This window comes from Solea senegalensis, linkage group LG2, assembly GCF_019176455.1.
Source record: "Solea senegalensis isolate Sse05_10M linkage group LG2, IFAPA_SoseM_1, whole genome shotgun sequence".
NCBI classification, from domain to species: domain Eukaryota; kingdom Metazoa; phylum Chordata; class Actinopteri; order Pleuronectiformes; family Soleidae; genus Solea; species Solea senegalensis.
The window spans coordinates 2,991,036-3,015,784 of NC_058022.1; the positions used below are offsets into that span (position 1 = coordinate 2,991,036).

At 41.2% G+C, this 24,749-nt stretch overlaps 3 protein-coding genes across 5 annotated transcripts; all 3 read right to left on the reverse strand.

Annotated features, from left to right (window-relative positions):
* Window positions 1-635: 635 nt before the first annotated feature.
* Window positions 636-8,690, reverse strand: trim45 (tripartite motif containing 45). Its single transcript, XM_044048562.1, has 8 exons — window positions 7,983-8,690; window positions 6,620-6,908; window positions 6,363-6,508; window positions 4,822-5,138; window positions 1,963-2,092; window positions 1,743-1,857; window positions 1,479-1,605; window positions 636-1,256 (listed from the first exon to the last, which is right to left on the reverse strand). The coding sequence occupies exons 1-8, from the start codon at window positions 8,435-8,437 to the stop codon at window positions 1,102-1,104; spliced, it is 1,734 nt and encodes a 577-aa protein (XP_043904497.1). The 5' UTR covers window positions 8,438-8,690; the 3' UTR covers window positions 636-1,101.
* Window positions 8,691-9,321: 631 nt separating this feature from the next.
* On the reverse strand, window positions 9,322-14,090 carry vtcn1 (V-set domain containing T cell activation inhibitor 1). Its single transcript, XM_044048852.1, has 5 exons — window positions 13,901-14,090; window positions 13,014-13,078; window positions 12,016-12,363; window positions 10,800-11,051; window positions 9,322-10,178 (listed from the first exon to the last, which is right to left on the reverse strand). The coding sequence occupies exons 1-5, from the start codon at window positions 13,930-13,932 to the stop codon at window positions 10,066-10,068; spliced, it is 810 nt and encodes a 269-aa protein (XP_043904787.1). The 5' UTR covers window positions 13,933-14,090; the 3' UTR covers window positions 9,322-10,065.
* Window positions 14,091-15,447: 1,357 nt separating this feature from the next.
* Window positions 15,448-24,496, reverse strand: LOC122783879 (V-set domain-containing T-cell activation inhibitor 1-like). 3 transcript variants are annotated; one of them, XM_044048830.1, is made up of 8 exons: window positions 23,436-24,496; window positions 22,932-22,996; window positions 21,368-21,715; window positions 20,560-20,904; window positions 19,987-20,334; window positions 17,237-17,379; window positions 16,677-16,780; window positions 15,448-16,228 (listed from the first exon to the last, which is right to left on the reverse strand). In XM_044048830.1, exons 1-8 carry the CDS (start codon window positions 23,465-23,467, stop codon window positions 16,054-16,056), a joined length of 1,560 nt encoding a protein of 519 aa, XP_043904765.1. In that variant the 5' UTR covers window positions 23,468-24,496; the 3' UTR covers window positions 15,448-16,053. The 3 variants fall into 3 exon arrangements, with proteins under 3 accessions (XP_043904765.1, XP_043904757.1, XP_043904774.1); XM_044048822.1 differs by having other exon boundaries at window positions 20,560-20,907; XM_044048839.1 differs by lacking the exon at window positions 15,448-16,228 and having other exon boundaries at window positions 16,717-16,780; window positions 17,232-17,379; window positions 20,560-20,907.
* Window positions 24,497-24,749: the final 253 nt, after the last annotated feature.

Below are 24,749 nucleotides of genomic sequence, written 5' to 3' on the forward strand. Positions count from 1 at the left end.
ATTTGAATCAGCTGATCGCTCACCGTGACTGAACTGTTAGCGTGTTTGATGAAGGAGCGACACCGCTGACATTGCCGTTTCCTCCATGGAGGGTTTTAGTGGAACAGGTCAGTCGCTCACACGGACACCGTCAGTCCCAGAGCGCCATAGACCATTTTCAGCAGTGACACACTTTTATATCAGGGGGGGTTTTTATGTCAGGACGACACAAGATACAGCAGAGATAAAAAAAAAAAAAACATGCTTATTATGAATGATGAAGAAAACTGTAGCGGGGACATTGTGATGATCAGTGGTTCTGGAAGAGAAGGTGGAGAATAACAGGTCTCTTCTGCCACCTGGTGTTTTGGAGAGGGATTGTCAAACTTGATACATTAAAATAATAATTAATTCCTAATTCCACACATATTTGGGGGAAGATTTTCTTCTGTTCTTCCCAAGCCTTGCATTTGAACACATTTTAACCACTTTTTTTTAGTAATTTAATTTAATTTAATTTAATTTAATTTAATTTTAAAAAGTAATTACTTTTAAATCATTATTTGGCTTCAAAATAAAGAATAGAAAAACATAAGTGGAAAAAAATGCATGTTTGATACCCCCTATGTTCTAGTCAATAAATAAATAAAGCAGAGTTTAAAAACTGAAAAATACACGTGTTTATTTCATCGTACAGACTTAAACGTATCCTTTGAAAACTGGTGAAACTTAAGAGTCAGCATTTCACAGTGTTCGAGAAGTTCCCTGTTAATGTGAAGACCTTGGACCACAAATAAAGAGGTTTTCTATCTTAAAGATTTTTTGTCTACTTTACAAATAATAACAATAATGATAATAAAAACAATTGTACTGTAAACTTTCTCACATTGAAAATAAGGCATATTCAGAGTATAGAAACTACTACACAGGCACCGAGTGGCTCGTTGAAGTTTTGTGTTTGTGTTGTTGTTGTGAGACACAACTTGACCAGAAGCGTCAGTCAAAGGTGAGAACCTTAGAGACACAGTGACTGGGACGTCCTGCCTCAGTCACTGCGTCTCTGACGCCCCCTGCTGCTCTAACCTTGTCATTGTCGTCTCTTGGCGTGCGTTCTCGCGTCACTCAGAGCTCCACAGTTCGGAGGTGGCCGCGCGGAGAGACCGCAGCCAACACGCTCGGAGGCAAACACTCGGACTGTTCCACGGTGCTGCCGCAGCAGGACCAGTGGGGTTTTCCTGGGTGTCCTTTGTGACTGTGACCACAGCCTTTAAATCCTCCTGCAGTCACATTAAAGAACAGTTAAAGAGACAGATAAAGGACGCAGCAAAGAAATAACGTCACGTCGCTTCTGTTCGAGAAGACGGACGGCAACAACAGAAATCGCCCTAAGTTGTTCAATGATTTCTGGCTGCTAAGTTATTCCTGGGTCAGTTACCACTCGCGTTGCTTTAGTTCTCTCTCCCTGAACCAGGGCCTTTGTGGCGCTCTCTTCCACTTACCCGGCATTGTTCCCGGGCAGCCACATCGAGCCTCCTTGGATCCTCCGCTGGAGCAGAAGGAGCAGCAGTGAAAAGTCCCAGCGTGACGCCTGGTCTTCCTCTTCACGTTCAAGATGAACGGCGAACCCTGGACACAGAAAACATGTGTACCATTTGTGTAACAGGTTATGTTGATTTTTAACAAACTGGAGGTGATGGTAAGGCCAGATACACGTTTAATGTCATTAGGTTTGATTTAAAATTGTGAATAAATGCTTTTTTTACCTTGACGTGTTGAGCTCTAACACAAACCCGCACTGAGAAGGTCCCCGGCTCTTCAGCCGTGTACGAAACCCCGTAGGATCCGTCGTTGTTGTCGACCACCGTCGTCTCCACGGTGCTGCAGGAAAAACACAAATTAGCATTATCATTTCTCTTCTTTTTTTCCTGATCTGACAGTTCTGGCAGTTCAGGCTCCGCCTCTCACACACACACACACACTCACCGGTTCTTCTTCTCCTTGTCGACGACGCTGACCAGGACGTGCTCCCCGCCACGCGTCATCTGCTCTCCGGCCGCGTCCCGGCACACCAGGGTGAAGTGACCCCGCTGACCCTCTCTGCCCAGGTGAAGACCTGTGACCATGACAAGTATGTTCACATGAACTGTGAGCAAAGGGTCCAGAAAGTGTCCTGGGAAACTTTTGTTGCGATCAGGTTCCCCCCCCCGGATCTGGTCATAGAAAGTTTGGGAAACAATGCCACTAAATAAAGCCTGAACCTTAACCACATAAAAAGCTCCCCAGAAAGGAGGTTCTGCCTCATTAGGACCAGGTTTTGGCCTCTTTGAGGACTACTGGTCCTGAAACGGTCAGTGTTTATGCCACACACACACACACACACACACACACTAACAGCTGACATCGGCCACTCTGAACATATGTCGGCTGCTGTGTCGAGTTTGTCCCGACAGTGCTTCATTAAATCGTCCCGCTGTGGAGACACAGATCCGTCCATCTCTCACGTCGTCTGCTGATGTGTCACTGTCGTCGTTGTCGTCGTCGTCGTTGTTGTTGTTGTTGTTGTTGTTGAAGCCAAACATCATCGCGTTCTCACGTCACTGATTAATGTGCCTCTGTTTCTGTCTCGTAGGTTTTTTAGAAGTCGCCCAGTGACTAATGAGCCGACGCCGCTGCGTCTTCATCTGTTTGAGGCAGAAAGTGCTGATCGATCAGCCTCTGGTAATCCATCATGAAAAATTAAACCACTACGACTGCACTGTGAGGGAAAACTGGACCACATTCTCAAGTCACGTATGGAATAAGAACAATTTTCTCCATTTGCAATTATCACAATATTGGAAATTCACCACAAGCAACTTAGTGTGAGCGCTTTTTATGGTCATTTGTGATAATAATTATTATCTATGAATCCGTTTCTCGATTAATCAGGCGATTGTTTGGTCCTTAAAATGACGTTCTCAAATGTCCCAAATGATTCACTTTGAATGATTTCTTTGTTACACGGAGCAAAGAAACCAGAAAATATTCACGTTTAAGATGCTGAAAAATCAGATTATTATATTAACTGATTAATAATAATTTATACAGCGAATAGTGGTTGCAGTCCTACTTATAAACAATAGTTTCCCCTGTAAAACATGAAAAATTGATGCCAATATTCCTTCTTGCTATAAGGACTCCAAAAATACCTAAAATCATAGTAAATACACAACCAAACAGCTTTGAATTCATGTAAACTCCCTCATCTTTAAGGTAAATGAACGAAGAAACAACAATTTCCCACTTAGGGAGCCTTAGATTCGCCTCAAATACTCTGAACTCCTGGTATCATATCATTTCTTATCACTAATTATGAGTTACTGGTCCTTTTCTCCCTTTATTGAGTGATCATTTGCATTCATTGCTGCAGTTCCTCTCATGCTCCTTCATTCCTGTGTGAATTCACTGTAATTATTTACCAGTTTACCTGTTTTTGCACAAACAGTGATATAAATGTACATATTTGTCCAAAATTCACCTTGCTCGAGGTGGTTTCAAAACAAAAATACCCTTAGGGTATTTAAATAAAGTCATGTGGTTTGAAAATGCACTACATGTCACTCCTCTTCTGTACTGTGTGTGTGTGTGTGTGTGTGTAAAGACTCCCTCAGTGCGCAGTGTGCAGCCTCCAGGCCTGTTGAATCACCTCCACATTCCTGTAGCTCGCTGGAATGCTTTTGTCTTCCAGCCAAAGCACAGAGGAGGTTAACGACAGTCTTTAACGGCTCCAGACCAAATCACTCAACACCTCGCGCGCTCTCCTCACATTCAGCTGCCCTCTGCACACCCACAACCCCCACAAAACACCGTGTTTTAGAGCTAAAGATTCACTCATCTATTCATTCATTCACTGACTATATCCACCACTTTAAAATCACCCTGTTGCAAAAATACTGAGTATTTGCAAAATTGTAAATCCCAATATACTTGCACAACAGCTCTAGTGAGAGTGAGCACTTAGCTCCATTTAGTGGACTGAAACAAACGAGATACGCATTATTTTATGCTAGAAAATAAAAATAAAAATCGATACTTGGCGTTTTCAAAAGTGATTGCCACGCAAAATATTGCCGATATTTCACCAGAAAACCCTTTCCTGAGAATTTAACGGTCTAAAACACTAGTTTCAGGTCTTCTTCAATCAAGCATGGAGTCCATTTAGTAACAAAAGTCACTACTGGTGCATTCCAGTTGTAGTCGGAAGTCGGACATTTCTGATACAGTTTGCTGCACGTTCTGCCGCCATAGCTCAGTAAATCGCAAATGTACAGGAAAAACAAATGAGACAACAACTCCCATGACCCAAACACTGCTTCGTTATAGTGCGTTCCAGTTGTAGTTGGGAGTCGAACTTTCCGAGTTCCTAGTTCATCATATGCCCAACTCGTAAAGTCGGAGCAATCTCACAAACCCCATCATGGACATAGGAATCCAAGATGGTTGCCACGTCAGGTCAATAGAAAAGAAAACACTCTAATCTGGTCATCAAATGGTACTGCTAACAATAGCTAGCCCGAGATAGGGTTAGCGTCCTTGTTTCTTCCGACTTCTCAACTGTAACGCGGTTAACTCGGAGGTGTCGTCACTCCCAAGTTTCAACTTCCGATGTAAATGGAACGAACCATGACGGACCATGAAGCAAGGTATGTTTTAGGGCGTGGCTATGGTGTGATTGACAGCAGAAGACAAACATGATTATTTGAGGTTTATTTTGTGACATTATTATTCTAGGTATCTGTGGCTACATTAACACAATAAAACTTAAACTTAAATACTGTATATTCTCACTAAAGTCTCTCCTACCTTCCCCTTCAATGGTGCACTTGCTGAGGTCCACCGTCTTGTAGTTGATGACTCCGACCACTGGGTACGCGTCCACCTCGCCTGCCGGCTCCCTGGCAATGAAGCAGATACTGCTGCAGTCGTCGGGGGCGACGGTTGCCGGGTGGGGATCGTAGCTGCTCTCTGCCAGGTTGGTCAACCTCCTCAGGGTCACTCCCTTGGCGCTAAGGATCTCAGCGTCGGACCCGCAGCTCAGGAGTCTCTCGGCGAAGTTCACCCCTCCTTGCACGTCCAGCAGAGCCTGTTTCAGCTGAGCCTTCTGCAGATGCAGCTGGTTCCTGACAGAGCAGGAGGTCATGCTGTCAAAAAAAGCCTCTTTCACACTAAAATTAGAGGGTTGTAGCAGCAATTTCTGAACCCAGGTGAAGCTGCTGTGATGTTTTTGCACACGGAGCACGGTGATAAATTTACAGATGTTATCTTCCAACTCGGTGGACCTTAGTGCAGATCTTATTATTCTCCTTGGCCGCCTTAAAAACAGTCTGGTAGAATGCAATGTGTTTTTTTACAATAACACATCAATGTACACAAAAGTAAAGTATGGAGTGCCTCAGGGATCTATCCTTGGACCATTACTTTTCTCCTTGTACATTTTCAAATCCTTGTTTTGACTTGACTTGACTTTGGTTACCATGGTTCAAACTCAACAATGAGGTTTAAGGAGAGCAAGTATGTTCCGATTAAACGCATTCCTACTGGTCAAAAACACATTTACCCTTATAAACTTTTTTTACCAGTAGGAACAGGATATGTGTCATATGTGTCAAAAAAAGTTGTTTATGTAAGCGGTTAATCCACTGAACATTTTATTTCAGATAACATTTTATTTGAGATAATAAATCACCAACAACCAATAAACCTGATTGGACCAAATTTGACCAATATGACCATTCTGAGTGCGTTTACATTGCATGTTAAAAATCGGATTTTAAGCTTTTCATGTCTTTTGTAGGATTATCATTTGGGAAAAAAAAGTCTGACTTTAGTCAGACTAAGACAATAATTAGGGTTTTTTTAACGTCATGAAAACAAGTTAGTCTGACCAAAATTGAGCTAGTCTTAATCGGACTGTCATACCTGGATAATGTGACTCATAGTCCGATTACTTACGATTCGATACATGCGGACGTCATGGTGAGCAGAAAACCCACTTCCCTGCTCTCAGGCTCCGCCGGTAAATGGAGCAGATAAACAACCAAACATATAGAAGTTCTGCACGTGTGACAGAAGGAAGCGGGTTTATTTTTCTGTGTTGATGTTCTCTCTGTTGGCTCCAGGTACAGCAAAATAACAAACAAACTTGTAAATTTCTCTCTCTGTTGATTCTGCAAACTAAAGTCAACGTTTCTCCTCAACAACCACAGAGTTCAGAGGTCAGGTTTACCGATTTTACTTCATGACATTGTGAGATGGATTTTTGAAGGAGAACCTCTTCAGTTTAGTCTTCTTTTTTTGTATGTGTACTGTTGGTTAGTTAGTTGGTTAAGTTGGTTGCGTCATACCTGCGCTGGACGTGGATCTCCTCCAGGCGGTGCAGCAGAGACAGGCAGTGAGCTTCCACGGCGCTGGCGTAGCCTCGAGCAAACGTTCTGACCTCATTGGCTGTCGTCTCTACTCGTACCTGCAGAGCCTCCTGGGAGACTTCCACCTGTAGGATGATAAACTGTATTTAATAAAAGTCAAATAAGACAATATTGTATCATCAAGCATTTTATTATCTATTCCCATTATTATATTGTGTGCTTAGCATCTGTGGCACCTTCTGCACCGACTCCTCCAGACGATCCAGGAGAGGCCGCAGGCGCCCAGAGACCAGCTCTCTGATGCGGTCTCCGTGGCGGTCTGCGACGTCGCGCGTGGGACAGCAGCGGTGGTCGCGGTGCAGCGTGGCGGCACACTCCAGGCAGACGGGGAGGTCGCACGGCTGACAGAAGAGGCGGAGCTCCTGGCCGGGGTGGAGGGAGCAGAGGACGGGGCGACACAGACGCCCGCGAGACTTCAGCTCCTTCAGAGTCTGCACGGAGTGAGACGACGTCCGCTTCTGCCGCCTGTGCAGAACAGAGGGAGGGATTCAGAGAGGGAGAGTTTGCTTGTTAGTGTAAATAATAGACGCAGATAAAACAGACCACAAGAGATTAAACTACAGGAAACATCAACAGAACAGAAGTAAGAGTAGAACCTGACATAACAATACAATGATGGAGAAGAGTAGAGGACAGATTCTCAAAGAAAGCAGCAATAAATAGATAATAGTTTCTGAAAAAAATGTAAACAACATTTCTTATTCTTATTTTAGTGTTAATATTTCTATTTTCTCTTTTAAAATTGTTATTTATATATTTGTATTTTGCACAAAGGGAGTGGCACCCAAATTCCGTTGTCCACAAAATAACGACAATAAAGGCTATTCTGATTCTGATTCTGAATAGATTTTGTAATTGTAATGTGTTTTTCCACCTCTAAATTGAGATTTATACAAATATATACTGTATGTGTATGTGTTACAAATAACATGGATTAAAGTTGCTGTTTTGTACTGTGCACACATTTACTCCCTCGAATATAATATAATAAAATATGGCTGCAATGATTATTTGATGAATTGTTTATTAATTAAAACAACTTTTTTTAGATATTTACAGCTTCTTAAATGTTTCTTTGCTCCATAAATCAAAAAACTGACTATTTTCAATATTTTCTGCCATTCTACAGAGCAAACAATTACTCGATTTATCGTGAACATAATTGATAGAGTCATCTATTATGAAAATAATCATTAGTTGCAGCCGTGGAATAGAAAACTACTACCTGTATTAAAGTAGTAGTATGTAATATTTGACAATAGAATAGAAATATGACGATTAATCGATTATTGATCAAAAAACGTTTCTGTGATTGATTTTTTTTTTTTCAGCTATATGAATATATCCTGGTTTCTTTGCCCCACATAACAAATATATCATTAAAACCGAATAATTTAGCTTTATGGATCAAAATAATACATTGGAGAACATCATAAATTCCCAGGATTGATCAACATTTTCTGACATTTTAAGGACCAAACAAGTACTCGATGAATCGTGAAAATAATCGACAGATTAATCGACGATACTGTTGCCCACCTGTGTGCCTGGCAGCAGAACTCGCACAGGTTGACGCAGCAGACCTCACAGCGGCTCTCAGCGGCTCCTTCCCCGCAGAGGTCACATCCCAGCGGGCCGTCCGTCACCAGAGTCTCCAGGAAGACGTCGTCCAGCGCCAGGTGGTCGGTGCTCAGTCCGGCCGGTCCTGCCGGAGGCAGATCCACCTCGGAGTCACAGTCCGGACAGAGCACCGTGACGGTGCCGCTGCCGCCGCCGACATCTCCTCCCTCCTCTCCCCCCGGCGAAGACACCGAAAACGGCTCGAGCTGAGCGACACAGTCCGAACAGAAGGTGTGAAGACACGGGAGAATTTTCGGGTCCCGGTACAAGCGTTTGCACACGTTACACACCGCCCTCGGGTTCACTAACAACGCTCCGTTTAGTTCGCGTTCCGGCGTGGAAGTGTTTTCTTTCCGGTCACTGCGCCGCGACATTGCTGCTGTTTTCAGTGAGTTTGAGTGTCAGAAACAAACCACAGAAAAACAGTTTTAAATAAACGTCACTTCCTCTGAAACTGTCTCTCCTGCGCAGTGACATCTACTTTAAACTGTCTACACTGTCACAACAATTCACTTTTACATTAATGACCTAAAAAAGAAAATAAAAACTTTGGTCTCCAGGAGGACTCTGTGCTGCGTTCACGCTCCGTGGGAAAGTTGACACTCCACCCACTCACCACAGACCAATGGAGAGACCTCACCCAGCCTGGAGAGGTGGTCCCAAGATTTTACTTTAGACTTTCTACTTCCAGACTGGGACCCGAAGTGTCTCCCTCTACTGGTTTGGAAAGAGAATAGCACATTCAGAATCAGAATACAGTGGGCAGATATTATTGCCAAGTACGTTTACACATACAAGGAATTTGATTTGGTGTTTTGGTGCATTTAAATATAATAAAATTAGAAATTCTATTTTTATTCTATGTATACTGTACTGTACTCTAATTTCTCAGTTTGGGACTAATAAAGTACATCTTTTCTATTCTCTTGTATTCTATTATATTCTAAAAAGTGTATACAGTAACACAAATACAAAATATGTACAGAATATGTTCATGCTATAGCATTATTTACCAATATTAGGGGTCCATAAACAATGACTTTATTCAGAATGGCACAATATTCACATCGTTTACAATAAAATCACACGTACTGATGTGGCGAACAACATTTATTAGTTTATTGGATGTATAGATCTAGAATATAATATACAAATCTGTAAATATATGCAGTATATACATAATGTATATATTCAAATATTCTTCAATACTTTTTGTATGTACATATATGTAAATATATAATCATAATAATAATTTCTATAGTATTATTTAGTATGAAAATATATACTTGTTAAAAATTCTGTATACTTTTATGTAAAACAGTATACTTTAAAGTACCGTATACAAAATATGCAACAATTTTTTTGTACCATGAGAGTATACAAAAACTCGCAAAAGTATAATTTTACCAGTTCCCTCAGATTCTTCACACAGTCTTTGTTCTGCATCTCTGTCATTTTTTCAGTCATTTACATCCATTCTCAGTGTCTTTCTGTTTACAGGGTTAGCTATTGATTTCCATTTCCCAGCTTTTCCATCACACAATTGTGAGTTTTCAGCATTGTTTGCTTGGCAAACAATTTCAAACTCGAAATGGTTTATTTTCTTCAAGAAATGTATCATTTATCTAGGCATGCACACAGTGTTGACATGTAGGTTGGCAAATTAAAGGGAGAAAAAACAACAAAAATGCACAATGCTTGTCACCACAAGGTTAAAGACAGCAGACACAATTGTTATTTTCCCTTTCAGCATCTATGTTGTTTACAGAGCAAATATGCTTTTAGCGCACACGGGTGTGTTAGCTTTACACGAGGTGTGGTGCCTTGTTTGCACTGTTCAAACTGTGTTTTTGGAAAACAAAACCCAGTCTGAGGTCAATGGTAGAGTCTGTCACTTTAACATATACTAGATGATCTGCTTCAGAGCCAATATTTTTTGTACATGTGACGTGAAGTGCTAATTCAGTCCCACAGGTCACGATTGTTTTGTTTAAGTCATGTGTTAGGTCACGTAAAAGACGCACAGGACACTGATCATAATTCTCAGGTGAGGTGACGGCAGCAGCGATGAGGCCACACTGAAGGCGAAGTACGAGAATTTCGATATTTCAGTCTCTGAAAAAAAAAGGAAATATTTGTAATTTATTTAAATTAACATCTTAATTTAAAAGCAAGAGTAGCTGGCAGTAGCTAGCAGCTACATTAGCTTAAAACAAGAGCAGATAAAAGCAATAGTAGCTAAAAGCAAGAGTAGCTAGCAGCTACAGTAGCTAAAAACAAGTGTAGCTAACAGCTATAGTGGCTGGCAATTACAATAGCTAAAAACAGAATTAACTAGAGCTGAAATTATTTTCATATTATCAATTAATCTGTTGATTATTTCATTTGGTTCAGAAAATGTTCAACAATGTTGATCAGTGTTTCCTAAACCTGGAAATGATAGTGTTCTCCAAAATTTCTTTGTTATACAGTGCAAAGTAACCAGAAAATATTGGAAAAAAAAACATTCAAACCAATTAGTCAATTGGAAAATGAGTTGATGATTAATTTAGCAATCAAGTAATTATTTTCTGATGATTGAATAAAAACATACTTTTGTTTTTATCAAAAAATATCAAATCTATTAACAATCTAAGGTAATCTAACTTGACAACTACAAGACTAAACCAAAAAGGCAGCATTTGGGCAGCAGGGAATTTTTTTTTAATTGATTAATAAACAAATTTGAAGTCCTACCTGTTAAACGTGCCGTGGAGACAGAGGTCACCAGGTCATTTTCAATCTTCAACATGTAGCTGCCGCTTTTGTTGACAGGCTGCAACTTGCTGGTGATGCTGTATATTCCAAAAGAGCTTTGTGAGAAGGTTGTGTCCCCTTGCAAGACTTCCTGTTCAAGGCTGAACCACGTCACGTTGGGCTCAGGGAACCAACGGCTCGCCTCAGCAGCCAGGACATTGTTTGTGAGTGTAAATGTGGGGGCTGTGTAGGCTGAAACAATAACAGTGGAGTCACATATCCAACTTTAGGTAAACAAATCCACTTACGACCACATTAAAGTATCTTATACAGCATTAGGGGAGTTGAAGGGTTATCCAATTTTATCAACATCATGACACCTCAAAATCCTTTTTAATAAATGCACACATTTTCAATCTAAAGATTATAAAATGCCCTTAACAAGATAAATAAACAGGAGTTATATTATGTTGACTTCAGCCATTTAACTTACCGTAAATTACAGTCATTATGTAGTTACACTGGTGGTGCAAACTGTTTAGAGTAATTCATTTATCTCCTACCGCTTTATCCACTAAATGAGGGTCTTTTAGATCTAACATTTTAGCATTACAATCAAACTTCAGCTGCTATTGCTTTAAATAGAAACAAAACAAAACATTAAACCAGTCCGACTTCACATTTTTGGCAACAGTAAAGGTCCAGTACAGTAGCTAGCTGCTACAGTAGCAGCTGGGTAGTAGCTAGCAGTCATAGTAAGTGCAATAGCTAGTAGCTACAATAGCTCCGCAATAAATAGAATATAATAAATATATATATATAAATAAAAATATATACAGTATACAGTGTCTGATCCTGCATACATATATCAAATGTCATCATTCAAATCCGTCAGTCAAAAGTTTCCATTTAATTGAATGAGGGAGTGTGACCAAACTTTTGACTGGTGTGTCATATGATTTTATTTTTAACGTTTTTCCCACTGTAAGAAATAAGGGTTCCTTGAAAATGTGAGGTTTTTGTGAGGTCATCAGTTGGGAGCTTCTTACCAAAATCTGCAGACAGTAAGTTGCAAAAAGAAGGACAAACTCACAGATAAACCCACGCCCGTGAAAACGCAACCATACTGGAGGTAATAAATGTGTTGACATTGCGCTCAAAAAATTTAATTTTCAAAGCAAACACACGTTGAAACTGGAAAGAGGAGCCAATCTACCTGCTGTTCTGAGAGAGATGGTGATTCTTCCTCCCCCCTGAGAGGAGCTGATGGTGCAGTAGTACTCCCCCTCATCACTGAGTCTCACGTTCCTCAGCATCAGAGAGGCGTTTCCTGTTACCAAATCATTAGGGAAGAGCTCTGTTCTCCCTTTGAATTGTGGGTTCTGATTCTTAAAAGATGCTGCTCCATTGGTGTGCTGGTAAACAAACCCTATTATTCCCGACTTCTCCCAGGAGACCGAAACCTGGCTTACAGTGGGAATGGGCAGGTAGCAGCTGAGAAGCTGGTCCTCGCCCAGATTTCCGACGGGCGCCGTGTTGGTGCTCAACACACCAAATGCGGTTTCTGTCATCAGAGGGCACAGAAACAGATTCATGTTGGAAAATATAACCCTGAGTAGTTTAGTGATCATTTGCGTGCAAATCCAAACATTTTAAGATTTTGCAATGTTTCACAGGTTCACACTTTTACTGTTCTGTCACAAGGACCTTTGCACTTGGGACCCATAAGGTATTTTGTTGCGTTTCCATTAGGAATAGTACCAAAATAACCAGCCCCAACCGTTCCATTCTTTCTCCACCCTTTCTTTGGGGTACCAGAGTAATAAAATGATATGGTACAGTCAGGGTGGACCTAGTCTCGTCATTCAAAACAAACATTGACATTGTTGTAGAATCAGTTAATTTCATACGGCTCGCCTCTTAATGTCAAGTTATAATAAGGTTTTTTCTATATTTGTATTTGTTTTTGTTTTTAAATGTACATGTTCATTTTGCATTTTAAATACTCCCTTTTTCTAATTGTGACCTACTGTATGTATTGTTCCATTTGAACACTTTTATTTTGAAATTCCCTGAAATAGTCGGAATGGATGGAATAAGGTGATATAATTTTTTTTCCACTTTACTACCCGTGCTGAACACTCTTAAGTGTTCCCTTAAGGCAACATCACGCATAACGACAATATGATTCCCACTCGTGTCCATGAGTCTTACTTGAGAAGGCCAAGCTTAAGATGAGAATGATGGCAAAGGCGAATAAAATGATGAGGATGATCATGCTGAGGGAAACACAAAGATGGAAAAGAGACAACGTCAGCTGAAGTAGGCAGTCATCGTTTAACAATAAAAACACAACTAAGTTATTAAGGTACACGAGGCAGATTGTTGTTCAATAATACTGTAATAAATCATGTGATCGGAGAAAAGAAATGGCTGATCTACTATAACTACTCCGCATACAGGAGTAGTTATAGTGGATGATCGCTATACCCCAGCATTGGCAACATCTACCTCTGCCTGAAGGAGAGTTGGGCAAAAGACACAGTAATACACATGTCAACATTGGCAGAACGTCTCGTGGAGAGAAAACAAAAATGCGTCGGTCGGTGCTTGAATGTCATGTGGACAAAAGTCGTAGACTAGTAGAGCAAGTTTTCATTCTTTGGGACTTTAACTGTTATTTTAATGGACAAATATCTTGGAGGTCGATCATAGAAATGTTCTGTAGAGAAGGTAACAAGTCAAATTAGAGATCAACGACAAGAAGTACCAGGACTACACTGTTGTTACAAGTCTAATCAAGGTGAGAAGCTATGAGAACAAACTCTGTAATGTTTAAGCTTTCAGGAAATATCATAGGTTATGATCCGAAATCCTTAAAATAACCCGTACAAACGTTTAAGTTTCCATGGGAAATGTGAGGAAGTGTAATGATTAAGTTGCACGAGATAAGACAAACACATGAAAAGCACCAATCACTGACACTGGCTATGAATGAATGAATGAATGAATGGATGAATAAACCTGGTTGTTTCCACTGCACTGCAGAACCCTGTAGCTTTTCAGAACACAATCAGCTCACGTAGAGAACATACTCATACCTGCAGAAGATGATCCTGCTGAGGATGCCCATGGCTGCTCCAAAAGAAAAGCTCCTAAAAAGGGAAAACTATCCGATCCTGTGGTTAAAACCCCCCACAAAGTCATGCCATTTCTCCTGAATATCCAGACTCCCTGTGAAAGAAACAGATCTCCTGCCTCGACAGAGTGACAGCCTACTGTTTTGCCTGTTAGGCTCCTCTCACAACACCATAAGTAAATATTACCTTTAAGGCGTAGGCCTCCCACTTGTTGACACATTGTCTCGCGAACTCGTTTTCTCATCAAATTAATGGCACAGGTTGTTAAAACACGTTGCGCAGAATCGTCTGTCATGAACACTTAAATCTCTACTGCATATGCACAGTAAATAAAGGTTTTGTTATTTGTCACCGTTATCATTTACTTGGACGCCATCATGGGTACAGTATCGGGTTCTGCCGACGAACAGGATAATCAGCATGGCTCAGGGCGAAGGAATGTGAGGAACACTTTACTCAAGGTGGAGTAATTTTTACGATCAAACATTGTTACACACCCAAAAAAGCTAATCTGGCTGGTTCCTATGTCTTTGTGGTCAAAGATAATGTAGCAGCTGATGGTGCCATTAGCTCATCTTATTGTTCACTGTGGAACAGTTAAGGCATGTTTTGCGTTTCCGCACCAAAATAACCGGCCCCAACTGTTTCATTCCTTGGTACCCTTCCCTTGGGGTACCAGAGTAAAATGGTACAGTATGGTTTGACATGCTCCCCCCATGACAGTCAGCTGATTGGGCAAGAGAAAAACGTCACTCCCTTGCGATCGGTGTAAATGTCCCATGGAAGTCGAGGCAAACACCTGCAGTCTATTCTCGTACGCCGCGTTTCCATCATGGTACAGTTCAGTTTGGAATGGTAAAGTCCTCAGTCAGGCTTGTGTTTGTACTCAGAGCAGTTCCTTTACTTGGTAGGTAGGGGTGTGGGCTGTGCCCGACGGCCGTGTCAACGAGATACGTAGCGGGATGTTGTACCAGTCCGACGACAACAAACAACGTCATGGAATGTGACACGACAGACTACAATGGAGGACATCCGGCAGATGTGTTGTGGGTCCAGCTCCACCCATACCGTACCATTACTCTGGTACCCCAAAGGAAGGGTACCAAAAAATGGAACTGTTGGGGCTGGTACTACTCCTAATTGAAATGCAAAAAAATACCATACCAAACTGGTTTGAAGTTTGCGTCTTTTGAGACCAAAAAAGAGCTGCTGGATATCCTCCATCGTTGCGTTCAATGTTGTCCGTCTGACTCAGGACTTTACTCTTCCAAACCACAACATACCATGATGGAAACACAGCATTGGTGACATCTTATGGTGGGACTGCAACATGCAACAAATGGACGACTGCTGTGCTCACATAGCTGTTTGCAAAAAGGACAAGAAACTACGGTGACTTTTGCATACCACAAAGTTTCCATTAAGAGTATGGTCTTAACCTTCATGTTGTAAACATCCCTTAAAAACATTATTTTCCATTGGCTTCTGTCGGCCCCTGGAGGAATTCTGAGTAATTACCAAAATAAACGCTAGTGCCTTTACTTGATGACTTCCCATGAGATCCCACACCCAGGCAGATTGTGCTTCGTCGTATTTTTCATTTTTTTTTACAAATATCATGTGTTTTTAATGTAAAACTTTAATTTGTAAAAGCAGTTAGTTAGAAAAACATGACTATTTTTTATTTTTTCAAAGAGTATCTTACTGCAACTTCCGCTATCTCAGTGGAGGTTCCACACGTAATGATTTCACAGGATGCACGGCAGATAAAAGAATTTCAGTAAAGGAACCACAGCTTTTGAGAAAGTACAAGTGACAGAAAATACCCAATAACAATCCTAAATGTCACGTAAAGCAATCCACTGTACAAAAATACAAAAGTCCAAAATTTCAGTTACATACAAATCAATGCATTTAATGCCTGCCTCATACTAGAGGATAGTTGGCCCAACTGTTGGCCCCATTGTGTCTGTGGTCTCCCACGTTTTTAAAGCCAAGTCCTCTGGTGTGAGGCAGGCTTAATGTGATATGAAGTGTCTATCACAGAACATAATAATACATTTCATTTACAACATATTCATGTGAATGATTAAAGTAAAAGTACGAACAAGACTTTAATCCTCAATTAATAGCGATGCATTTTTTTCACAGAGCCAGTACAGGCGGGCATCACACCGCAGGTCGTTCCAGTTTCTGTTAAAGTTCACCCTCGGACGGAGAACTGCGCAGTCCTCTTCGCCGTTAGCTGGATCTCCTCTGCCGTTATCTGGCTGAAAGGTCTGCCAAAACCTGGAGCGAGATGTTCAGAGGTCAGACAAACTCATATGACTTTGGATTTAAATGGCGCGTGTGGTGCTTCGTAAACCACTCACTCTTCTGCTGCTGCACCAAAGTCCAGTGAGAAAATCACTGATTTTACTTCTTGATCCACTACTGCTGCATCAGTAGGTTCAATTGTGTTATCTTGTGACTTTGGTTGTTGAAAATCTTCATTCATATTCACCTAATTGACACAAACTTACCAAACAAGGCAACTCACTGTAGACCAGGAACTTTCTGTGTTCCCAAAAGATAAAAATGAAATGACTTTCTCCATGGACTTTGGTGTGAGGGAATGAGTGAATCAGTTTCCCTGCAGGCAGCAACAGGTAGTCAGCTGTTTGAACGGCACTGACACATTCAAATACAAACAAACAGTATGTTAATCTACAGCTACATTTGACTGTATTAGTCTTACGGCAGAGTGAGAGGTCTTCCGTCCGTCCAAATCCAGTCACCCTCGGTGAGTCTGTCTGTCAAGCCAATCCAAATGTCATGCTTGCTCATTTTGCAGATTAATTTCTGTTAGAGACAAGAAGGAAAGAAACTATTCCTGTATTGTTTTTGATCATAATAAACAGGTTACCTTCAAACTCAAATAAGGAGCTATTTATGCAAATTAGCCTACCCACTGTATATTGACACTACAGTGAACATACGGGTTTGAATGCATCAGTTTTAGGCAAATGTAACTCAATTACTCCCAAACATACACTGGAACATCTAAGACATAACAAACAATTGAAATCCACTCGTCCACCTGTGTGTGCCAAGATGATGGATGACAGGACCAGTTGCACCTTTGTTTTTATCTTGACAATAATCTCAATCTCTGGAGATCTCTAGATCTTTCCCCAGCTATATATATATAATATGTAGTTAATAATTGAAATTTTATGATATTTTAAGAATAAATTGTTCACATTATGATAGCAACAAAACAAAAACCCAAAAGCGGAGGTGACAAACTCACTTTACCTGTTCTTCACTGTTGCCGATGGTCACCAGATCAGCTCCTCTCTCCATGCAGTCATTCCTGCCTTTATCCCAAGAACCATATGTCATGGAGAAGAGATAACAGGACGATTGAGCCGTTGTCCATCCATCGGGACAAGTCTTCACTGTGCACAACAAGAACAAAACAAATTGCATCAACTCTCTGTTTTGGACAAATTCTGAAGCTACTGTAGCTCTTCTGCCACCTTGTGAGGTAAAAAGAACCTGGTACTGCTGTATTGTAGCAGTAGCAGCTAAATGAAACGTCACAGTGTTTAAAATGTGAGGACGCCTCAGCTCACCCCTCTCTTTCCCAAGTATATTAGTAATGGTGGCCCTCACATAGAAGAGAGAAGGTCATTAACAAGGACACTATGTGCGATTTACTGTGAAACATGTACGACAGAAGTTCTATTAACTGTATAAGTAGCAATGTTTGTATGGTGGCAGCCGAGTTCCGACTACAAATAGAATGCACCATTATTGTAAAGTGGCTAGAGAAGCTACTAGGTTTCTACAGTAACTGGTGCCAAAGTAGCTGCTAGTTGATACAGGAGCTGCTAGGTTTCTACAGTAGCTGGTGCTAAAGTAGCTGCTAGTTGATACAGTAGCTTCTAGGTTTCTACAGTAGCTTGTGCTAAATTAGCTGCTAGTTAATACAGGAGCTGCTAGGTTTCTAAAGTAGCTGCTAGTTGATACAGTAGCTTCTAGGTTTCTACAGTAGCTTGTGCTAAAGTAGCTGCTAGTTAATACAGGAGCTGCTAGGTTTCTAAAGCTGCTAGTTGATGCAGTAGCTTCTAGGTTTCTGGTACTAAATTAGCTGCTAGTTAATACAGGGCTGCTAGGTTTCTAAGTAGCTGCTAGTTGATACAGTAGCTTTGTTTCTACAGTAGCTTGTGCTAAAGTAGCTGCTACTTAATACAGGGCTGCTAGGTTTCTAAAGTAGCTGCTAGTTGATACAGTACTAGGTTTCTGCTTTCTGCTACAGGAGCTGCTAGGTTTCTGTAGTCAGTAGCTTCTAGGTTTCTAAATCTTGTGCCAAATTAGCTGCTAGTTAATACAGGAGCTGCTAGGTTTCTAAAGTAGCTGCTAGTTGATACAGTAGCTTCTAGGTTTCTACAGTAGCTTGTGCTAAAGTAGCTGCTACTTAATACAGGAGCTGCTAGGTTTCTAAAGTAGCTGCTAGTTGATACAGTAGCTTCTAGGTTTCTACAGGTAGCTTGTGCTAAAGTAGCAGCTAGTTAATGCAGGGCTGCTAGGTTTCTAAAGTAGCTGCTAGTTGATACAGTAGCTTCTAGGTTTCTACAGTAGCTTGTGCTAAAGTAGCTGCTAGTTAATCACAGGAGCTGCTAGGGTTTCTAAAGTAGCTGGTAGTTGATACAGTAGCTTCTAGGTCTCTGGTAGCTTGTGCTAAATTGCTGCTAGTTAATCCAGGAGCTGCTAGGTTTCTAAAGTAGCTGCTAGTTGATACAGTAGCTTCTAGGTTTCTACAGTAGCTTGTGCTAAAGTAGCTGCTAGTTAATACAGGAGCTGCTAGGTTTCTAAAGTAGCTGGTAGTTGATACAGTAGCTTCTAGGTCTCTACAGTAGCTTGTGCTAAATTGGCTGCTAGTTAATCCAGGGCTGCTAGGTTTCTAAAGTAGCTGCTAGTTGATACAGTAGCTTCTAGGTTTCTACAGTAGCTTGTGCTAAATTAGCTGCTAGTTAATACAGGAGCTGCTAGGTTTCTAAAGTAGCTGCTAGTTGATACAGTAGCTTCTAGGTTTCTACAGTAGCTTGTGCTAAAGTAGCTGCTAGTTAATCCAGGCTGCTAGGTTTTCTAGGTAGCTGGTTGATGCTTCTGGGTTTCTAGGCTAATTGGCTGCTAGTTAAGGAGCTAGGTTTCTAAAGTAGCTGCTAGTTGATACAGTAGCTTCTAGGTTTCTACAGACAGTAGCTTGTGCTAAAGTAGCTGCTAGTTAATACAGGAGCTGCTAGGTTTCTAAAGTAACTAGTTGATACAGTAGCTTCTAGGTCTCTACAGTAGCTTGTGCTAAATTAGCTGCTAGTTAATACAGGAGCTGCTAGGTTTCTAAAGTAGCTGCTAGTTGATACAGTAGCTTCTAGGTCTCTACAGTAGCTTGTGCTAAATTAGCTGCTAGTTAATATAGGAGCTGGGGTTTCTAAAGTAGCTGCTAGTTGATACAGGAGCTGCTAGGTTTCTATGGTAGCTGGTGCTAAAGTAGCTGCTAGTTGATACAGGAGCAAGCAGGTTTTCTACAGTAGCTGCTAGGTTTCTATTTAGGTTCTATAGTAGCTGCTAGTTGATACAGGAGCTGCTAGGTTTCTACAGTAGCTGGTGCTAAAGTAGCTGCTAGTTGTTACAGGAGCTGCTAGGTTTCTACAGTAGCTGCTAACTACTTTGAAATTAATTAATTTGGTGCCTGGTGTCATCTCAAGATGACAGTTTATGATGGCTGTCCTATACTGGTTAGCTTTCCTTTTTCGAAAATGTCAAATTTGCTGGTTCCAAATTTTGCAAACAAACAAACTTGTCTTGATTCTCCACTTAAAATATCAATATCTGGTGCCAGAGTATTAGATAATCGGAATGGACGTATCATTATTTCCCCTCCCAAACTTCAAATATTTACACGCTGCTTGCAAATGCTAAATCACTATGATTAAGTGCCACCACTGAACTTAATTTTTAAAGCAAACACACATCAAAGCTGGAAATACGAGTCATGCTACCTGCTGTCCTGAGATAGATGTTGACTTTCCCTTTACCCGTAGAGGAGCTGATGCTGCAGGTGTACTCCCCGGCATCAGTGCGCGTCACACTCCTCAGCAGCAGAGAAGCGTTTCCTCTGATCAAACCATCAGGAAAGACCTCTGTTCTTCCTCTGAATTCTGAGTTCTGGTCGCTAATGTTTACTGCTCCGTTACTGTACTGGTAATAAAAAACCTCCACTCCTTTCTTTACCCAGGTGACTGACACCTGGTTGAGACTTGGCGTGGTCATGTAGCAGCTGAGAAGCTGGTCCTCGCCCAGGATTGTGATGGGCGTTTTGTTAGTGCTCATCACATCGTAAAGGATTTCTGAGGGAACAGGAACGGACATGTGATTGAAAATATAATGAGATCACTGTTGTTGACAGATTTAGTAATAATTTCTTTTGCATAAATCCAAACATTTCAAAAAGATTTAGTTTTGTTTCTGAGGTTTTCACTTTTTTGAATTCCCCCTGAGGTAGCATGGGATGTTGCAGAAGTTACCTGGTGGCTTTATTATAAAACATGTGAAGTAGAGTTGCGTCACTCTACCTGCTGTTTTGAGATAGACGTTGACTTCCCCTTGACCTATAGAAGAGCTGATGTTGCAGGTGTACTCCCCGTCATCGGTGGGTCTCACGTTCCTCAGCAGCAGAGAGGCGTTTCCTGCGACCAAAGCATCAGGGAACATCTCTGCTCTCCCTGTGAATTGTGAGTTCTGGTAGGTAAGATTTGCAGATCCATTACTGTACTGGTAGACGAACCCCTCTATTCCCTTCTTCGTCCAGGAAACAGACACCTGCTCGATATTTTGCGGGGTCAGGTAGCAGCTGAGAAGCTGGTCTTCACCCAGAAATCTGATGGCCGTTTTGTTAGTGCTCAACACATCGTAAGAGACTGCTGTGGGATGAGGGAACAGGAACAGACACATGTTTGAAAATATAATCAAATCAAAACAAACAACGACAAAGAACAAACACAACACTTGTTTTGTGGCTGTTTGTCTCAACAAGACATTCTCATACAAGCTTTGTATGAGAATGTGAGTGACGCTTTTCTGTCAGCCAATCAGCTGAATGTCGTGGCTGGGGCTGACCATACCGTACCATTTCACTCTAGTACCCCAAAGGAAGGGTGCCAAAGAATGGAATGGTTGGTGTTGGTTATTTTGGTAGTATTCCTAAAATAAATATGCACCATACTGTATCAAACCAACATTGAACATTTAAAATCTTGTTTTGTTTGACTGCTCCACACTTTTTCAAATTCTCCCTAGGGTTGCCAAGGATGTTGCAGAAGGTCCTTGAGGGCTCTACCATTAACAATGACACAGCAAAACTGGAGGGATGATTCACGCTACCTGCTGTTTTGAGATAGATGTTGACTTTCCCTTCACCCATATAGGAGCTGATGCTGCAAGTGTACTCCCCTTCATCAGTGCTCGTCACATTCCTCAGCAGCAGAGAGGCGTTTCCTGTGACCAAAGCATCAGGGAAGAGCTCTGTCCTCCCTTGGAATTCTGAGTTCTGGTCCCCAAGATTTGCCGCCCCACTCCTGTACTGGTAAATGAGCCCTTCGACTCCCTTCTTCTCCCAGGAAACAGATACCTGGCTTATACTCTGTGTGGTCAGATAGCAGCTGAGAAGCTGGGCCTTGCCCAGCTCGCAGATGGGCATTGTGTTACTGCTCAACACACCATAAGAGGGTGCTGTGGGACACAGACACAGAACAGAAACAGATCAGTTGTATTCACAGATTCCAGTTTTATTGCAAATCTGACCATTTTAAAAAGACTTCATAAAGTTTCAAAGGTTCCAAATCTGTTATTAGCATCAAATTTGATTCAACCAATTTCCCTGAAACCCTTGGAATAACTTTGATTTACATTTCTATATGCCATTTAAAAAAATGGGATTCATTGCTATAGACAAAATGCTGTAGTTCCAAGATAGTTGCAACTATACCCGCTGCTAGCTGCTACTGCTGTTGTTAATACTGAAGCTGTTAGTTGACCATTTAGCTGCTACTGTAGCTGCTAGCTAATGCTGTTGTTGATACTGACGCTGCTAGTTGAATTTAGCTGCTACTGTAGCTGCTAGCTAATGGTGTTGTTGATACTGAAGCTGTTAGTTGATCATTTAGCTGCTACTGTAGCTGCTAGCTAATGCTGTTGTTGATATTGACGCTGCTAGTTGAATTTAGCTGCTACTGTAGCTGCTCGCTAATGGTGTTGTTGATACTGAAGCTGCTAGTTGGTAATTTAGCTGCTACTGTAGTTGCTAGCTAATGGTGTGGTTGGTAGGCTACTGCAGCTGCTAGTTGATAATTTAGCTGCTACTCTACTACAGTTGCTCAACTACAGTTGCTGTGCTAACTCAAGACTAGGTTAAGACACAAATAGGTGAACTAAGATGCTTTGAGCTAATTTATATCAACATGTTTTATTTCAAACTAGAGATAAATGTAACGTATCTTTAATTTACTGCATGTTGCCTATTTCTTTCTGGAGGTTTAAATTATGATATATATTGTGTTACATTATCCGTGACAGTCTCCCCGCTAATAAATCTCCGCTTCAGTGGCACTTTCATATTACACCAAAGCTTCCACTTATGCACTTCAACTTGTGTTTGTTAAATTCAAACCACCATTTCAACTTTTACTTATTTAAATGTTATATTGCAAAATAATGGGTAAATACATTGCAACAAACTGTACTTTCTGATTTGTAAAACATTTTATTGCTGATAATGTGGCAGAAATCGTTTTTCAATCACGTTACAGCACTTCAATTTTCTGATTAATGGATTTAGCTTAACTCTGTCCTATTTTTGCAGTTGTAGAGAATGCCCCTTTCTCTTCATATTGATATTTATTAGTTATACCTTATGCACTAATAATGATATGACTCTGAAATGTCTTACTTGAGAAGGCCAAGCATAAGAAGAGGATGATGAGGACCCAGAATACAATGGTGAGTATGACCATGCTGCACACAGAGGGAAAAACAAAGACACAAGAACTTCAGCTGATGTAAACACGTTCTTCACACTGTTTTGCAGATTTAAGTTAAGGTCACGTATCTTTATAACTCTGCATCGGTGCAGCATTTACTGTTGAGGTGGAGCTACTCATCTTTAATCCTTTATAGGCCTTCAGCTTACAACATCTTTAGTGTTTATGACACTAATCTAGCAAGTCGCTGCCACCTGATCAATAACAAGGAACGTTATGGAGGAGGTTTAATGAGTAAAAAAACAAGTTGAAAGTCTATGAGAACTTAAATATTTAAATTTGACAAATAAACAGTAACTATACGTAAAACAAGTACAATATTTTCAGAGGAAAATGTAACACAGTGGTTTTAAGTTTTAAGTTTTAAGAATTAAGGTTTGAACTCCTAATCCCCACTTGTGGAGTACTCATACCTGTAGAAGATGATCTTCCCCAGGTTTTCCATGGCTGCTCACAAAAACCTCTGCAGGAGGGAAAACTGTCCAGTCCTGTCATTTAAAACCCCCAAAGTCATGCCATTCCTGCTGAATATCCACACTCCCTCTGAGAGTCACAGACCTACTCTGAATTGACCAAAATGACACACTGTCGTTTCGTCTGTTTGGCTTCTCCCACGACACCATGAGCAAATGTTGCATGGAAGGCGGAGGCCTCGCACTTGTTGACAGATTGTCTAAGTCACTTTTTTATTATCCACACTATGGCACGGGCTGGTAACCTGTTGTCCATTGGAAAGGAAATCTACTTCTAATAACATCAGTAAACACTGCCCAGAGGATTTAATGGCCTCAATAACAAGCTTCGGTTCTTCTTCAAAAGAACACCATGTCTCTTCCTAAATTTACGACCCTATTTAGGGTAAAAAAACAAGTAATAAATCATGGAACATGCCTGGTTGCAGGTTGGTTTAGTTCCCAGAATACCTGTGTGTGACTTATCAGGTCAGGTGGTATTGTGACAATACAAGGAGTAGAGTTAGCAGACGTGGATGACTTTTTTAAATACCTGGGGTCAACCATGTGAAAGGGAATAAAAGTCAGAAATCAAGTCAGAGAGTCAAGGTTGACATGGTTTGGTCACGTGCAGAGGAGGTTGTGAAAGAGGACATGAGGACAGCTTGTGTAACTGACGAGGACAAAAGGGACGGGGCAAGATGGAGGCAGATGTGGCGACCCCTAAAGAAGGAAGCTGAAAGAAGAAGAAAACTCGTGGTTTGTGTGGGAGCAGCTGCTCTTCTGTATTTGTGTCACAACCTTAGTGCAGTTGCTGTACAAACATGACGGCACAACCCGTCTATATGGTTGAAAAGCAAATAAAAAGGGCTTTATTCCAAAAAAAAATTCTAAAAAGCAGTGAGAGAAAGAAAACATGTGTTATTAGCTACTGGTTAAAAAGTGTCGCACTGCACCTTTCACTGGAACTACTACAAATAATCAGTCAGTCAGTCAGTCATCATCTAACCACTTTATCCTCCACCAGAGGGTCGCGGGGGGTGCTGTGCCAATCTCAGCTACATCGGGCGATAGGCGGGGTACACCCTGGACAGTTCGCCAGTCCATCGCAGGGCCACACACAGATAGAGACAAACAACCATTCACTCTCACACTCACTCCTATGGTCAATTTAGAGTGTCCAATTTACCTAATCCCCACATTGCATGTTTTTGGACTGTGGGAGGAAGCCGGAGAACCCGGAGAGAACCCACGCACACACGGGGAGAACATGCA